This window comes from Protomyctophum parallelum (assembly GCF_964188405.1).
Source record: "Protomyctophum parallelum genome assembly, chromosome: 20".
NCBI lineage: Eukaryota > Metazoa > Chordata > Actinopteri > Myctophiformes > Myctophidae > Protomyctophum > Protomyctophum parallelum.
In genome coordinates, this window is record NC_139718.1 from 11,351,662 (window position 1) to 11,370,155 (window position 18,494).

Below are 18,494 nucleotides of genomic sequence, written 5' to 3' on the forward strand. Positions count from 1 at the left end.
GGTCCGGGGACCCCTGGGGGTCGTTGAGGGGGTTCCGGGGTATGGAGGGTCCATTTGTGTTAAACACAGAGGGTTTTACAGAGTAAAGATTTGTGTCCCGGCGATAGAAATTGTATTAAACGAGGGTCCGCACGTGGCCTAATGTATATGAAAAGGTAGAGAATCACAGCGCTATAGATGACTGACATGGATTCAACATCAGTTGAACAGTCATATCTCTCTACATGCATTTGTCAGCAGGGACCAAAGAGACCACCGAGCCTGTCTTTGCCTATACGTATGTCCACCCCCCCCCCCCCCCCCCCTGATGACAACAAAGGCAACCCCAAAAGCAAATTCCCCAGTGACCTGTGACCTCGAGGAGAAAGGGAGCCCTGCCCCACTTGCATAGAGAGCAGGTTCAAACGGAGTTTATGACACCCCACCCCCACCCAGCCAGCCACCCACCCACCCGCCCACCGCCCCTCCACCTTCCTCTCCACCCATCAGTGGACACTGGAAGCCTCCACACTGGGGTGGTGGTGGTGGTAGGTGGGGGTGGATGGGGGGTGGGCGGGGGGGACAGCCCAGGCATCACTCATTCACTCGCCTCCTAGGTGCCTTTGTCAGGTGATTGCTGGCGGAAAAAGGAAAACAGATCAATACATCTCCCATGGGCCTGACAGGTAATCTTTACCTGGGATGAAATATGAGAGTCACCAGCCCGCTGGATTCCTTAACTGTAACAGGGGCACGGAAAACCACCCCCCCCACCCACACACACTTCCTGGCCATTGGAAATTCCTTCTTTGGGGGGGGGGGGGGGGGGGGGGGGTAAGTATGGTCTGGCTAAGGGCGGTGTCAAAACGGTGGCCGCTAATTACCATAAAATAGTGGGTTCTTTACGGGTCCATTTGGTTCCATTCGTGCACTCAAGAGTTACAGACCCAGAGGGGTCCCTGGACCCCACTTTGAGAACCACTGTCATGGACACAGGTGAGGCACGCCCTGCCACACGTAACAGAACCACTGTCATGGACACAGGTGAGGCACGCCCTGCCACACGTACACCCCTCTGTGAAACCACTGTCATGGACACAGGTGAGGCACGCCCTGCCACACGTACACCCCTCGGTGAAACCCGACTTCCTTCCTGTCAACTTCCCTGGCACCCAAACTACAGACTGATGATGTATAAGTCTAGTGGAGAGAAACTCTCAATAAAACACTAACACGGGTCCAAAACGCATCAATGTCTCACAGGTAGACTTTAGATTAGCCACTAATTAATGTATCACTGTGTATTTTCTACCTGTGAGTGGGCATCCACCTGAGGCATGTTCTTATCAATCAGGTCTCGTGTCCCCTGAATGAAGCAACTATAGGCCACAGGAGCACTTTAAACTTATATAAGTTTCATAGATATAGACATTGGCTATTTTAATAGCCAATCTACAGATCTGCAAATCTTGAAATAAAATGTGGACAACACAAATCTGGCACGGAGCTATCGCACAAAAGAAATAATCATATGGCGGTTAGGGATAGGGACAAATAGGCCTACATTAATTTGGTGGTCCATGGTATGAAAATATTTGACAACCATTGTTTTAAATAATAATTAAAACATTTGGAAACAAGCTAAAATCTGGCAACTACAAAATATTTACGAGCTACTTTACATAAAAACAAGACCAATGTCGCTTATAATAAGCGGACATGGCTGGCAAGCCGTCCGTCCATCAGTCCCCACACACTGTGTTAAGGCTGCGGCAGCCAGTGGGGCGTGGCTGAGCACTTTGACTGATTCCTGTGGCAGGAAGTCTTCTGGAGACACAGAGGCATTCATTTAGATGAGTGTTGCACACACAGCATTTATAAATGTCACACCCAGGCCAACATGATCACATAAAGCCTTCTCAAAGGGATGATCTCGAGGAACTATAATTCATGGTAATTTACAAATCTGATACCGCCGCTCATCGATGTAATCTGTTGAAGAAAGGCTTCGAGGAGGAGCCTTAACAAGACGTGCGGTAAATAGATTGATAATAATGCCTTTTCATTTCGCTGAAAGGTATACCGCTGGTAACGAGTCGTGAAATTGAGAAGGTATTTCCCCTGGACTCTGATGTACATATTACTCATATTGTTATTTTAATATTTGTTTTGGAATGAAGAGAGCTCCAACGGAAAGGGTCCTCGTGATGTTTATTGTTTCTCATCACCCGCTACCCTGCCGTTAGTGAGGGCCACCACATTGATTGGTTAGCGGCCGACAAGGACATGGTTATACTGTAAGTTTGCAGCTGGTTTAGTTTACGCATGGAGTTGATTATTTTTTAAGTATAGTTTAGTTATGGTTTAGGCATTGTTAGTGTGGTTTAAAAACAACGTATTTGTTAGTTTAACATGATACTTAGAATCCCTATTCTGGGGGTAAACATTCGCCGAAAATAGCCACGCTGTGAACTTGTACTATAGATATTTTCCCCCAAAAAATAAAGAAAAAAGATCATATCAAGTATTGAGCCCCAGGTGGTTAATTGCAAGGGACAATAAAAATAGACATCATTATGGTGCATTCACGCCGGACGTGACACAGATGTTTTGAGAATATACATGACATCAAGCAACGTTTCACATCTATGCACGGAATGAATTTAAGTGCAAGTTGAGAAATGTTCAACTGACATTTTTGCTGAAATGAACACAGTGTGTGTTGGGGAGTTAACATTGCTTCAAGCTAAAAGGTCACGCCCGGGATTTTACATGTAAAAAGCTTGCTGATCAGTTTATAACCGGAAGTTATTTTGGAACCCCTGTTAAGGTTTTCAACAGCATTATTTCATTCCAAATGTATCAGTTGCCACTGTACTGATCTTGTAGAGTGTTGATGGTCAGTGTCTGTGATTACAAGTCTGATTGAACTTTTATCAACCAGCTTTCCATTATTACTTTTAGTGAAAATGACGGTACGTTCACTGATCCACTTGTGGTGACATCAATGACACTCAGTTTGGTTGGTTGCTTATTTATGGGGTAAGTTTATTTAGACAAATTAAATATAAATGAAAAAAATCTAAAACAGTACATTATATTCTCTAACATGTATGCAATGATGCCATTTAATTGATGTATTATTTAGGCAGGGGTGGGGTATTTTGGTGGGGTTTCATGAACCACTACTGTTTCAGGGTTAGGGTTAGATGTGGTTGAATAATTGAATGAATTCATTATTAACGGTTATACTGTTAGTTAACTTTAGTCGTGGTTATGGTTAACATTGACGCCTGGTGCAACCTATACGTTGTTCTACCTTTGATGCCGGAGCGCTCGCTGTGTCTCATCAGCTATTGCTATACATGTAGCAACATAACCATTTAAAAAAAAGAACGAATCAGAATATGAAGGTTTTCATAAACCTTAGGTCAGGCCCTAGAAGGCGTTACCAGATTCGGTACAGATTCGTACTTTTGCTTTTGAAGCCAATACTTTTGTACTTTGACTCACGTAAACTTTGAATAGTGAACTTTTACTTTGTAAAAGACTATTTCTACAATAGGGTATTGATACTTTTACTAAAAATCACAGTTGTGTGAAGTGAGGGGCGCTCTTATCATCATACATCACATTCCGTGCTGCTCAGCCAATCAAATCATCACGTCATTCCGGCTAATCACTTTTGGCGTCTTCCCTTTTCTGCCCTCACTTTTCATCCTCAATAATGTACTTTGCGGCCCAGGCCGTAGCGTAACAGTCTGGGCACCGGACTGGTGATCCAGTCGCGGTGTGCCGCGGGTTCGACTCCCGGACCCGACACGGCCTTTACCGCATGTCATCCCCCCATCTCTCTCCCGTTTCCTGTCAGCCTACTTTCTATCCCTTAAAAAATCAATAAAGGCGTAAGCCGCAATAAAATTTCTTTAAAAAAAATAATAATAATGTACTTTGCTCAGCCAATCAAATCATCACTATGGTGGTGATCAGCCAATCAAATCATCGTGTTCACACAAACAGACAAAGCTGGTCATAGTAGGGGCCTCAAAAATGTCAGCATACATTTTCCACCAGTGAATCTGCCTGGTTCTCCTCTCTTATCTACTTCTTCCTCAACGTCACAGTCTGTTCAGTCACAAAGTAAAAATACTAACCACTAAAAAAAAAGCACTTTTAAAACAGGTCTGCGGCTGGCCTTGAACTTAAAATGCGCCGGGGGAAATTTGAATATGGAAGCTAAACGGAGGAAGAACAGAGGCGCGCCCTCGGCGTACGGCTTCCACGCTGCCTCCTGTGTTGTGCTAATGAGTAGCTTTGTAGCGAGTGTAGCCGTTCAAATCCATGCTAATAGGGAGGCCTGTTCTTTGTGGCGGCTCAGCACCGGCGGTCGCCTCTGTGTGAACTTCCATACAGCAGCATGTGGCGCTGAAAATGTTCTGATGCTCTCCTATCTGTGAGCTATAGTATACCATACCTACAGTACAGGTTACCCGCGGATATATACGCAATCTTGTTGGTTGGTTCCAATGCTGGCGGATACAAAGTAGAGCAAAGAAAAAACCCGCTCCCCTCCCTCACCACTCAACCCCTGACCATCACGCAGTGTCCCTGCTGACAAATGCTCAGGCTACTAAAGAAGACATAATTGTTGGGCTCGTGTGGGTGGGTGGGGGGGGGCACAGGTGGCCTGGAGACTGGTGTGTATAGACAGGAGAGAGGGAGAGAGAGGGAGAGAGAGAGAGAGAGAGAGAGGGAGAGAGAGAGGAGCTGCCTGCTTAATACAGAGAGTCTGGAGGAAGCCTCTTGAAGCTGCCTTCTGCCTGGAGGACATGGTGGACTGTGGGGTGATTAACTTTAACTAGGCTTGATTGCATTAACATTTCTCATCCTTTAAATACTAACTAGAAAGACTGAATGCTGATTTGAAGAGGAGCGATGTGTTCCATGGATGTTCTGCCCAGCGAGAGGAGCTCAAAGCGTTCAGTTTATGTCGAGCACAACAGTTCTCTATTGCTACCGTGCCTCCTCCTCCTCTCCTGTCTTGGATCACCCCACACCCACCTTCAGTTATCCAGCTGACTCACCCACCCCCGCCCTCCCGGGGGGGGGGACTTAATTTACTTCTGGAACATTTAAAGGTCCAGTCGGTCTGAAGCAGAGGCCTGTGGTTCTGCCGTTCTCCAGGTTCCTGGCGCCGCTGCAGCATCGGCAGCCTCCGGTGCCGCGGCGGTGCTAGTGGCTCTCCATGTCTCGTCTCTGAGCTCGTCCTTATGATAAGGAATGCTCGCTGCTGTGAGGAAAGGAGACGTCAGTCAGGTTTAAATGGCCAAGCATGATTCTACACATTAATGAACTTGACTCCGGTTCACAGCGACTCTCATTGCACTTACTTTCACCAATCATTCAGCAACAGCATTGACAAACACCTTTGAGTAGATGATACCCACAGTGCGTTGTCTGCAGATGCTTTGGATAGGATTGTATCCAAAGCATTGGCTCCCAGGCGTATAGTTTCAATGTACAGATTATTAATGTTCTGATATTATACTGTTTAGACCGATGATAGGTTCTCGGTTTACCTATGATCCTAGATTACTATCTCTATACATAATAATAATTGAATATATCAAATAAATTTCATTTTTATAGCGCTTTTCCAAGTGCTCAAAGCACTTTACAATGGTTTTTTCATTCATACATTGGGAGGTGAAGCATTGGGAGGTGAATAAATGTGATGTATTACCTCGTGTTGGTAAAGGTAATAAGGTATACCTTAATTACTGTAAATCGCTCTGGATTAAGAGCCTCTGCTAAATGTCTAAATCGTAAATTGTATTAGATGTAACTTTATAAAACCGATATTTCTCCTCAATGATTATGAATTCATGATTAGCTGAGCCACGTATGAAAAGCTTTGTAAAATGCTCCATGAACACACACACCTGTGACCACATGCAGTATTACTCACACCCCATGTCATGCCCAACAACGCCCCGTAGCTGTTCTACAGTCACTGCCACCAACAGCCTCTTGAGGCTTATTGCTTTAATAATAGAGATTAAATGTAAACTAAATATAAGAAATGTATGAATAAATAAAAGTATTACACAACGGCTGTGGGAACGTGCACCTATATATGATTGACAGGCATTGCCCTGCGGACATGCAATGACAAGTCTCATGGTTGATTTAGTGATTCATTAGAGTGATGGAGTATAGGAGAAGAAGCCATGTCTGTCTGTCTATACAGCGCTTTGAGTTTGAAGAGCCTTCCAACGGGGAGCGGTTCAAAGTGTGTTAGCCGGGATGCGAGGGGTCGGAAATTACATCATTTTCTTTACAGTAATGCACCTTGGGGAGAAAGAAAATAACCTTGTAAACAGGCATTTTTCATCATGACCATTTCCCTATAGATTACTCCAAACAACTGAATCGCTAATAAATATAAAATGTATTCCCCAACCGATGGATGGCTGGTATATATTGAAATAAACCTTTGAGCCAATCCCATCCAAGTAAACTAAGTACAGAATTAATGAGCTTTTGGTCAAGTGAACCCAATCCAATTTGGTCCCATATGACTTGTGGACATGGCTATTAAGAGACCAATCTTTGCCTTTCCTATGATTTAACTCATTCACCGTCTGTCAACTTATATGATGTGAGAGGCTGTGTGTTTGAGACTTCATACATCCTGGGTTTCACACACACACAAAAAAAGCCATGGTCATTTTCCTGATTGTGTTGACCTTTAAAGAAATCTCTGGGAAAATATCTGAAACTGAACTTGAAGGTGAGGGCCAATTTACACAGAAAGACGAAAGGAACGTTAAAACAATTGCAGTCAGACTAACAGGTTTTCTCCCCTTTCACTACTTTTCCGTGGATAAATAAATCTCGGCTGGTTTCCCCGAAAAAAGTTGGCAGCGGGCGGTCACACGAGACGCTTGTGAGGTGGTCCGGGAACAGAGGACAGGGGAACTAGAAGTGACATTGTGGCGGTGGGGCTGTCTCAAAGGATTAGGCATTACAGAGTTCACCGGCATGTGCTTTTGTTAGTTCCCATTACACCTGCTCGAGCCTCTTTCCACATGACTTCTTCCCCAAACTGATCCGGCGGGCAAGATAATTGATTAATATTTCTTGAGGGAATGATGACTAACCGTCGCTGAGGTTCAACCCAAAACATTTTTTGGGACGTGTTGGGTTAAACGTGGTCAATGCCTTCAGACAAAAACCAAGGAATGTTCATAATATTACAAACGATGGTTGGTATTTTAGTCTATGACTAATTCAATTTCTATCTTCTGTCCTGGCATTATATAGGATAAACTGCTTCGAATTTTCATATTTCTCTACATAATATTCATAAAAAAATAAAGCTTGTAATTGTAAGCAGTATGAATATATTATTCCAGATTTCCAGCTGGCATTAACAGGTTGCAGTCATCATATTCTGACTTCTCAAAACAAGGATATGAGCTTATATGAATTATTATAAGAAATTCACATGCAACAGTGATATTAATGATAACAAAAACTCTTAATTCACCCAAATAAATAAAAGAATTGTGTCCCCTAAATGTGTAACTGCTTGAGGAAAATCCCTACACGTATGTTCAACGGGTCTGATATCAAGGTCAATGAATGCATTATAGCACAAAAAGAAAAATTATGTCAATGGGAGAATTACAGTACAAGCATTTATTGGGGGGTGATAATGGCTGGCTGAATGGAACCATCTCAGCATCTTAATAAGCTCTCATGTGATGCTCTCTAAAAACAATCATTACAGGCCTTCCTGGAGCCCTCCCCTTCCCCCTGTTTATTAATCTGCTAATTACACATTGACAGTAATGGCCCCACTGACTCCCACACTTAAATGAACAAGGCTGAATAGCCTTTTAATGATTAGTCTCTCTCTCTCTCTCTCTCTCTCTCTCTCTCTCTCTCTCTGTGTGTGTGTGTACTGTAGTTTGGTGATAGCACTGCAGCGCCTGCTAAATAAAAAGCTCCACAAAGAAACTAAAACTGTAAAAGAACTAGTCATTAGCAGCACGGTTCGGTTCAGATAAACAGCAGTATAAAACGCACAAAACGAGGCCGTGATTTCAAGCGGTGCCTAATGCCCACCCAGTGCACTGCACGCCACACACACTGTGTGGGCACACTTGCACGTTTTAGCAAACAGAAAACCAATGCCACCACCAAAGTTTTGGTGGAGCAGCAGGCAAGGCAGAGAGAGAGAGGAGGTGGGATTGTGAAGGACACCAGAGGGGCGCAGTGTGGAGCCTGAGAGGGCGAAATAGTGCGGTGGGCTGCATTTCTGTCAGCAGAAGTGATGGCTGAGTGCTGGCGTTATTTGTCTTGTGCTGCCATGCGGGCCTCGCGCCAGCCTGGGCATTAATGAGAGGGGGCCGGACCGCCGGGCAGCGACACGCGGGGCCTCCGACGCAGGTGATCCGTCACGTAGCCGTCCTGCTCCGCTACATGGAGACAGAGAGCCACACGGACCAGCGGCGGTGGCGTTGGGGACCCCGACTGACTGAGGACCGGACCGCAGCGCACGGACGCACGCGCACACATGCACACGCACGGTTCCTCAGTTGTGCTTCTTTCCAAAAGACAGGTAAACGTCCATTAGGTTACATTTAAATGAACACTGGAGGTTTTACAGTGCAGTGTGCGGGTAACGTTTCTACGCCTCTTTTTGAGCTGGTAATCGAACCTGGGATTATTGAGCCATTATGTGAGCCACCGTGGTTACACTGGTCAGAGGGATAAGATGGTTGTCTTGCATATTTCACTAACCCACTACTCAAAACCAAACTCTAAGCTGTAGAAGATGGTTTCACAAGTTAAAGTATTGCTTTTTTATTGATAAAAAGGATTTATCAAGTATCAAGGAGTTTGCATGTTCTCCCCGTGTCCCCTAGGATAGGTAGGTAAACTCACAAAAACATGCAGTAATCCTGGTCTCTAAACAACCTCCCCCTGGCCAGCCGGGGCGCCTGATGGAGGGGAAAGGAACTGGTCGGAATAACGTGTTCTTTCCACACGCTACGTCCGGCCGGACAGGTGTCCCCTGTCAGGTGAAAAGAAGCGGCTTGGACTCTTCATGCATTGAAGGATGCATGAGGTCAGTCCGCTGCCCCCCCCCCCCCCCCCCCCCCCCCCCCCCATGTTGGCAGAGGAAGTGTAGCGCCCAGGCCCAGGATTATATTATATTAGATAATTGACACTGGGTGAAAAAATTGGTTGCAACATCGTGGGATAAAAATTAAGAAAAAAACAAACAAAAACAAGTTTTCAGCACCTCGGACAGCGACCTGGGGCATCCCTCAATAGGGATTAAGTGCAACCGCACGCAGTGGTGGAAAAAGTACTCAATTGTTTTACTAAAAGTAAAAGTATCAATACTGCAATGTAGAACGACTCCATTACAAGTAAAACTCCGGAATTCAAAATGTTCTTGAGTAAAAGTACAAAAAGAATTGGTATCAAATGTAATTAAAATACAAAAAGTATAAAGTACTCAATATGCAGAATGTCCCATGTCAAGATTGCAAATGTATAAAAATATTTTGAAAATAGCAAGCTAAAAAATTGTGAAATGTATATAGTGCTGAAGTGGTTACTGTATGATTTGTAATAATAATCAGAATAGTAACTAGTTACTAAAGTTTTCAAATAATTGTAGTAGAGTAAAAGTACAATATTTGCCTCTGAGATGTAGTGGACTAGACTAGAGGTAAAAGTACTGGACATACTGGAAATACTCAAGTGAAGTACAAATACCAAAATAATTACTCGAGTACAGTAGTCAAGTAAATGTACTTAGTTACTTTCCACTACTGACCGCATGCTTAGGCATTCCAATGATTTCACCTTGCGACATGTGCCCGTGACCAGGAAATAAAATATTTTTAATTGCAAAGAAAAACTCAGTTGTCCGAGTCCTGCTATACACACCACAACATGAACCAGGTGAGTCTGAGTTCATCACCTTCATCCCTTTCTAGATGATGAAGATGAAGGGCATTACATGAGACAGCATAGGAGGTAGAATAGCATTAATTAATGAGTCTGCATGTGAAACGAGCCAAAGCAGTTACAACCTATCTGGATTGTACTCCCTCTGCGTCTTTCCCTGACAAATTAATCTATCAGATTCAGACCCAAAAATCCAGTGTGGATTTGATTGATATTTTTCTTTTCTAGTCTAATAATATATTATATATAACCTAATAGTCCAAAAAAAAAATCGCAATGGGAAAAATACAAGCGAAACAAAAAGATTCCAGTATCTTTGCAGCCACAATGGATCCAACTTGAACGACAAAACGGGACTTCAAGCTTCACATAAAATACGTGACAATATACAACAAAAGCTTGATGTGCTTGTAAGGAATGGTTGTCTACAGCTGTAGTTGGACTGATGGTGTTGGTGAAAAGCACAGAGAATGGCCAATTTAAGACTGAGAAGTGGAACGGTCAGCTAATCCAAACAGATACCTCTTTTGAGAAGTTGTGTTGGGGGGTATTTTCACAGCCAGCTCCGACACTGTGCGGTAAAGTGCTAAAAGGCTAAAGAAAGAAGACAACGCAACAGCTGCGGTTCCGTCTCTGCAGCAATTCCCTCCGGGATCCTGGGAGACACCTCCAGTCACAGACCATTCTCACTCCTGATTACAGAGTTTCAAATCAAACGGCTGGTGCCTAATGTATATACTTTAGTAGTACGACAGTGTCCCACGCCAGAAACAGCACATCTACAGGATCACAATGTGTCGCACCACAACTCGGAAGCTTTGTAGGTTGCCTATTTTTGGCATGAGATACCTTATATGACAGAGTAAATCAGGCTTAACCCATTTTTTTCTTTTTCTTTTTTTTTTTTTTTTTGCGGCTTACGCCTTTTATTGATTTTTGAAGGGACAGACAGTAGGCTGACAGGAAACGGGAGAGAGATGGGGGGATGACATGCAGTAAAGGCCGTGTCGGGTCCGGGAGTCGAACCCGCGGCACACTGCGACTGGATTACCAGTCCGGTGCCCAGACCGTTACGCTACGGCCTGGGCCGGCTTAACCCATTTTGACCTGAGATCAGATTCTAAAAATGTCTTCTACATCCTGACCGTTTTCTGAAAAAGCTATGTTTCTAAAAATCTATTTGATTAAAAAAAAAAAAAGCAGATCTACAAGCTCATAGCGCGCTCATCAACCCCAAAAGGGGTTCCCGCCCAGAATGGCTTAACACCAAGTACAACAACCTCACTCCCTCCGGCCAACTCACACAGTTGCTCCTCGCGGTCACGAACGTCCACTAACCAAGAGATGGTCTTCTATGCTCATGGAACGCAGAGAGAATACACCTTTCCGTGCAAACAAGGTGTTCACCAGAAACCTATTCTGTTCCATTTTCCCCAGGGAATGTTTAACAATTTACAGCTATAAACATTCACTACGATGACTGTTCTGGTGAGAACGGCAACAACCCCCCCACCCCACCTCCAAAAAAAAGAAGAACCGGGCACACATAAACTGTGAGAGCTTGTCAGAGGGAATGCGCATCTCCTGGCAGCGGTGAGATTACCGAGCAGAGGCGCGGTGGAGCAGCCCGCCAAGGTAAAGATTTATACAGAGCAGTTGCAGCCGCAGAAACTGACATTGGGCGACAGGGGATGCATGATAAATCACTGTGGACAGGGGGCAGCAGACTCAAGATGCAGGAAAACACACTCCCAATGACGCCATGGGGAGACAGAGACGCTATACCCTCAAATATCCTTCTTTTAACCCATTTTAGGCGGGAACCCCTTTTGGTGTTTTAAACATTAGGTTATAATTTAGCTATTGAAAAATAGTAGATCTACAAGCTATCAATCTACAAAAATCGTGAAAATATTTATTTCAGAAAACTGGAGGATTTAGAAGATTTTTTCTAAATTTCGAGGTCAGGCCTGAATGGGTTAAGGATATTTGAGGATTACGGGGGTACTGACACAATTCATCACCTCCAAAAGAAAAAGCCGGAAAATTGTTCAAACAAATAATTGTTTTTAAACTGTTCATTCGTATAATTGAATGTAATCTGTCATCTGATTCGTGCTTCTGTTTTTGTTTACATCGAACACACAGCTGACTGACGTAATTAGCGGGAAAAGAAATCATCATCTATCATGTTTGAGATTTTCCCCACTTGTGTATTATTCTCGCTCACCCTGGCAGGCAGCGGACCGTGGAAGTTGCATGCCCCCCACCCCACCCAGGAGGAAATTGAGGGATACCCCTATTCGTGATTCTGCAACGGTGAATATGAGGGGTCTTTAAGGGGCAGGGGTGAATCTTTTTTTAGTTTTATGGGTGGTGGCTCAGCTCCGGGGAGGTGAAGGACAGAGTTGCCGGCCATTCCATCACTCAGTGCAATAAATGGATGCAATCTGTATCCCAGTAAAGCATTGGCTGTTTTTAAATTCCACCTCTTTTATCCAAATGAATGATGGAGCCCGGTACAGTGCACTGTGCAGCGATATTAATATACATCAGGGGCCTGCACCCCTCACTAAATCAGGGAACCACCAGCATTTGTTATTTAAATGACAAACGGCGGCTTCAAGAACGGCGAGTGCCGAGCGGGAGACACGGGAGAAGAAGAAGAGGTGGACGAACCAATTCAGATTTCAATCCGCCAAAGACACAAGACCCTCCGGGCCATCAGTCTAATGAAAAAAGGCAGCTCAACCGGTCCGAACGGGGCGGAACGGCTGCTGCTCTGTGCCACCCCCCCCCCCCCCCCTCCAACAAGGGGCCCGCTACCCGTCACACTTCTGTTTTACTGTTCTACACATGGGAGGATAGCTCTCTACACACTGCACCCAATATAACATGGCTAACAAGCCTGATGGTATAGACTCCCCTCTGCTGTTAAACAGGTTCACACACTACTATCCCAAACACCACCACACAACCCCACGCTTACAGTACAACCTTACATACGGAACGCGATGCAGATTTTAGTTTTTTTTTTGGATAACGGGTTATACAGAACAATATTCCAAAACTGTCCCCCATTTTCTAATGCAAAATGTAGCTTTGGAAACACACTGGGGTCATGTGTGTGTGGCGCACTTTGGACCATGTGCATGATGTCTCTGTAATTTGACTAATAAAGCAACCACTCCAAAAAGGGTTGAGGAGGCCAGAGGGGCATCATCATCAGTCCTGTGGAGGTTATTACCTGATGTTGAGAGAGGCACGGCAGAAGTCTTCTTCCTTCTCTTCACGTCACCGGTACACAGCAGTCCCAGATGGACATTAGTCTGTCTGTGGGACGGAGGCAAGCAGATAGACAGACAGAAGCAAATTAAGACTCATGAGAACGCCACAACAGACACATAATACATACATATACGCAGAAAAACACTGAAGTCCCCAGAACTTTTTTGTGTTGTCTTTTTAGCTCAAATGTCTGACTGTGCTGTTTACAATTCTGTCTAAAAAAAGTAATCAATCAATGAATTTGACCGATTTAAGGGGTGGAACAGAAAATGTGTCAAGCTAAAACGTCCTACTTCCTAGATCATAGTTAGTTTACAGTTACCCCATGCATATTTGTGCCGTGATTTCTTTCCCCCCTAAAACATGATCAGGTATTATGATTATACTAGGAGGAAGATTGTTTTCAAAAAATGATGGCCACACCCACCAGTTCATTAAGTGTACCTGGTTTTGACCTTAGCACCAACCACCTGAACTTAAGCCTCGCCCACAGCTGTGTGTGATAATGAGAGAGGATTAGGGTTATGATGTCACAAAAATTGTGTATTTTCGATTGGGCCTCGACTCAAAGGCTTTGAGCTTTCCGGAAGAAACCAAAAATACACAGAAGACATTTTTGAATATTCTAACCACACCTGGGGGTCTACTAGAGTAATCTTAACTCCATAGACACATACAAAACAGAAAAATCACGGTACTCCATCTTTAAGATGTAATTTGTACCCTTTGATATAGTGATTTTAAGTTCACGCCTTTACGCATCCGCTCTTTTCCACAACACAAACACAAAGGGTACGTTAGGACGAGGGGGGGAGGGGGTACAGGTGTTGCAAGGTTCATGTGCCTGAGTCACTGCAGAGTTCACATAAACAAATTACACCTGCTCTATATCTCCTCCAACCATATGTCAGACGCCCCGAAATAGGAAGAGCTCCCCATGGACTGTCACTGCCTGATTACTGAGATGTAAACTTAAGGTCAAGGTCCTTACCATCGCTGGGGCTGGGAGTGGGTAACATGATGGGTTGACATTGTTTTGTGTGTATGTACAGTGTGCGTGCGTGCTTGTGTGGGTGCGAAGTGCGCGCGCACGTGGGTGTGCACATGCACGTGGGTGTGCACATGTACGTGCATGCGTGCGTGAGAGAGAGAGAGAGATAGATAAGACTAAGGTAGGACTGAGCAATATGGACAAAATCAAATACCACAATATTTTTTTTATCTGTGCATGGGGAAGACTATTGGTGGTGCTTTCACAAAATAATGTATTTACACTATGATATTGTTTTTCAATCAATTATCATTAGTATTGACGTATGACAACAACATTACAATATCCCAAATGATATCTAGTCTGATATCGATATAAGCTAGTAGGCTATAAAAGAAAGAAAAATAATTACCCTCATGGGGTGCATTTGGTTCCATATTTACACTCTCTGCAACGAATTACCACTGAGCATTTTACTGTGTAATCTGAGGGTTTAAATAAGCGCATGGGTGGGCTGCAAAAGTAACAACAACCCGGTAATAAAGCAAGAGAATGGAGCAGCATACCTCCAGCATATGTGGCATTTCATAGTCGCAACACTGCCTGCAACCAAGTGACAATTCAAAGAACACGCGGTGCTATTTGAAAACACTACAGTAAAGAATCTGACCTGTAATGAAAAAAAGAAAAAAAAGGGGGACTTCTTGACACAGTGACAAAATAACGTTGGGGCCGTAACAGAGGGGATCCTTGTTAAGCACAGTGGCTCAGGGGAGGACTGCAGGCTACATAAACCTCAGCACCCCTAACAGGCATGTGCTAAGATAGGACCCTGTCAGGGCAGCCTTTAAACAGGCGTACGTGTTCCATGACCTCAACACCCATAAATCACGCTGGGGGGGGGGGGGGGGGGGGGGGGGGGGGTGCGAGGCGCTATAGGGTGGGCGCTGGGTGCCGTGCGGGGCACGCTTTGAGCGAAGTCTCTATGTTGTATAATCAATAGATATAAAAATAAATGGCTTGACCGTTATTCTCTCCCTGCTCTACCCCTCTCTAATAAAATCCCAGTAATGCATATTTCATTTACTTTTATACTTATTGATTACCTGTACTCCAGTTAGTAAATCACGCGTCTATCGATCCCTCAATCGTACCCCTGTCGGACAGCACATAACCAGCCATTTGCGCCCCTGATAAAGAGCTCAGGCATTGAACTCCCCGCAGTAAATCTTTGCAAACTAACTTTTTAATTCCAAAATCGATCCGCGTCTTAAACGTCGCATTATTTCACAAGGCACGCCCGCGGTATTAAAAGTAATACCCTGATGCATTTGGTCTTAATGCGCGGAGGTCCATCCCTCCATCTCAGTCCCTCATTACAGTGAGACCCAGGTACCGTGGGGGCCCCTCTCTCTGTGGCTTTGGAGGGAGGCGCGGGGACCCCTCCCCTGCTACCGCTGCACTCAGGGGGCCGCCGCGCGCCCACTGAGACACTCAGCACCATGCTAATCAAACATTAGAATACCATCAGCTGGCTCATTAAACAAGGCAAAACACCACCATTCATCTCACACCAGAACCCAGAGGGTTTTATTAGCATGGTTAGTCGGCTCGGTGCAAGTCTGAAAAAGGACTTGTTTAAATGGAAAAGGGAAAGAAAAGAAAAGCAGAACGCTATTCGACATCTGGCATTTCATGGTGGAAGACAGATGCTGGTCAAATGTTGTTTTACTGAAAAATGTTCAAACAGAATAGGAGGGAGGGGGGGGGGGGGGAATGTTTTGACTGACAACGCAGCGGTGAGGAATGGAGGCAGAGCCTCGCAAATCCAATAAAGATGGCTGACAACAACAACAACAACTAAATTCTATCAATGACGCAAGGACATTGAGGAAAAATGTCTCCAGGATAGATTTTTCCAGGTCATAAGAGACACTTCTAAATGCAGTGCAGTTCCTTAGAGGGTGCAGAATAAAGGGAGCAGTGACACAGGGTCAATTGTAATTCAGGCGTCCACATCCAAAAGCAGATATATCAATTAAAAATAATAAATCAGAAAAGGAGCGAGAAGCTGCAGATACAAAATGGCCATCTATTTTCATTAGGGTACATGGCGCTTCAGGTGTGAGCAGGATCTCAAGATTAATAGAGGTATTCAAATGAATCAGAAAGGATTAGGGTCCCCTGGGAGCGTGATCAATAGCCGCAAATCAATAATCAATAGGCCACTCACACCAATATACTAACTGCTGACACCGAGATCTCACAATTAAAATGAAAACTGGGAAGGCAGTGGCGTAAGACTATGATTTATCTCGCGGTGCAAATGTCATTTAGAAATAAATAAGTCAATAGATAAAAGCTTGCTGGTGGCCGTCTCAGGTAGGAGGCAGCTACGCATTTTAACATGGCCACCAGCCCTGAGCATTACAACCAAATCCCACAAAGCATGGCGCCTATTCACGCTGCCAATACAAGGATAAATAGCACACAACCCCATGCAGCCTTTATCGCTGAACATCAAAGCTCTGATTGTTGCTGTCAAGTCCCAGCAGGAGATGACAGCTTTTATTAATACAGTATCATTTCAAACCTGGCCAAGATACAAGATTAATGTTTACACTTTACCCACTGAGAAAAACACTTTTCTCTCAAGGGTGTTTGAAAATAAAGAAAAGTCAGATGTATGGGGAGCTCCGTGGAGGGAATCGATCATGTGAATATGTTGGTCAAACGAAATGAAAATATAGTGAAGTCAATAGTGGCCATTTTAAAGTCCGCTATGAGCACGGCACCGTCCAAACAATTACTGTCAGTTTTTTATCTGAGAACTGTCGCCATACGAGAAATAATCAATTCTTAGAACTGTATACTGTACATAATATGTATATATACTGCAAAGTATGTGCAGGAGTGTTAAACCTACATGCATCCTTAACCCATTCTGACCGGGCACCCATTTTGGTGTCGGCATCATGTCGTGCTTTAGCTATTGAAAAATAGCAGATCTACAAGCTCATATCGCGCCACCGAGTGGCGCGATACGAGCTTGTAGGTCTGCTATTTTTGAAAAAAATCGAAGAACGACTGACATTTTTAGAATCTGATCTCAGGTCAGAATGGGTTTGTCAGACCAGCGTGTGTCCGGCGGAAACCTCGTATGAATCTGATCTCAGGTCAGAATGGGTTAAGAGTGGATACAGGCAGTAAAGGGGTGCAGTCAGTCAGTCGGTACAGTGCATGCAGGGCTGGGTCGTACGGAAGCAGACTCCATCTCACTGGAGAATGGATTTGAGCAGCTTGGGGAGATGGATTCAGCATGAGCTGTCCAACGGGACACATCTGAAGCCGCCCCGTCCCCCCCCCCGTCCCCCTCCCCCACCCGCTTCTGTCTCTCACTCTCCGTCGTTCATTTGGGAGTATGATTTATACTTTTTGAAGTGAAGGGTCTTGAATCCTGCTATAAAGGAATTAAGAGTCCTCCCCCGAGTCTACCATTCAAATGAGAGCATGGCAGGGATATGAGGGGATGTTTAATAGAGAGAAATTAGTATTCACAATGCCTCTAAGTGGAATCTGAAGGAACCTTTCAGGTGGAGAAGAAAGGGACAGTTTAGAAGAGAAAGGCCTCAGTCAGGGGAGGCTTTTCATAGCAGTCGTGTATTTGCCCCTCTTCAAGGAATGATGGCAAGCTCTGTGAAACAACCCAAGAGAGAGAGAGAGAGAAGTGTGCTTCAAACTAAATTAAGAATGCATCATAAATAGACACGGTGGAAACAATGCAATGCCGTGGCCTGGAGACGGCAGGACTCCTCAGGTCCTTTAAAGTTCCCCATGCAGATCCACCAACTTCAAGCAATGCAAGGCTTTGACAAACATCTTCCGGATTAACCTTTTTTTCCCCATGTATTTTTCCCCCAGCAGTTCCACAAACGTTGGGATTTGAATCTCCATTACAACAATGTTTTTGTTCACACAGTGTTTTTTCTATTTGTTAAAGATGACCTTGAGAAGTGCCAATTTCAAGCATTAGTAACAACTGCTGCTGGCTAGAAAAGTCTAAGCCAGGATTGCGGTTTGTGTTAATGTTTGCTCATTGTGTTATGTATGCTTATCGTATGCGCGCATCTCTCTGTTTCTTTTTGCTCGCGGCAGAAGGACTCACAGCAAGTAAACAAGTTTGAAATCCCCCTCATCAATATTTTCACTTGTTTTCAAACCTGCTTTGAAAGCTAATTATCCT

The 18,494-nt window shown here is 44.4% G+C and overlaps 1 protein-coding gene across 3 annotated transcripts in view; it reads right to left on the reverse strand.

The window, feature by feature from the left end:
- Positions 1-798: 798 nt before the first annotated feature.
- The window catches only part of gpatch2 (G patch domain containing 2), a 31,297-nt gene continuing 13,601 nt past the window's right edge, over positions 799-18,494 (reverse strand). For 2 of the 3 annotated variants that reach the window (XM_083792648.1, XM_083792650.1), the window contains exons 9-11: positions 13,220-13,305; positions 1,067-5,269; positions 799-938 (exon numbers count right to left, since the gene is read on the reverse strand). In XM_083792648.1, coding sequence (XP_083648774.1) covers positions 5,112-5,269; positions 13,220-13,305 — 244 coding nt within the window. In that variant the 3' untranslated portion in view covers positions 799-938; positions 1,067-5,111. The remainder of the gene's footprint in view (positions 939-1,066; positions 5,270-13,219; positions 13,306-18,494) is intronic. The other variant, XM_083792649.1, reaches the window with a different exon arrangement.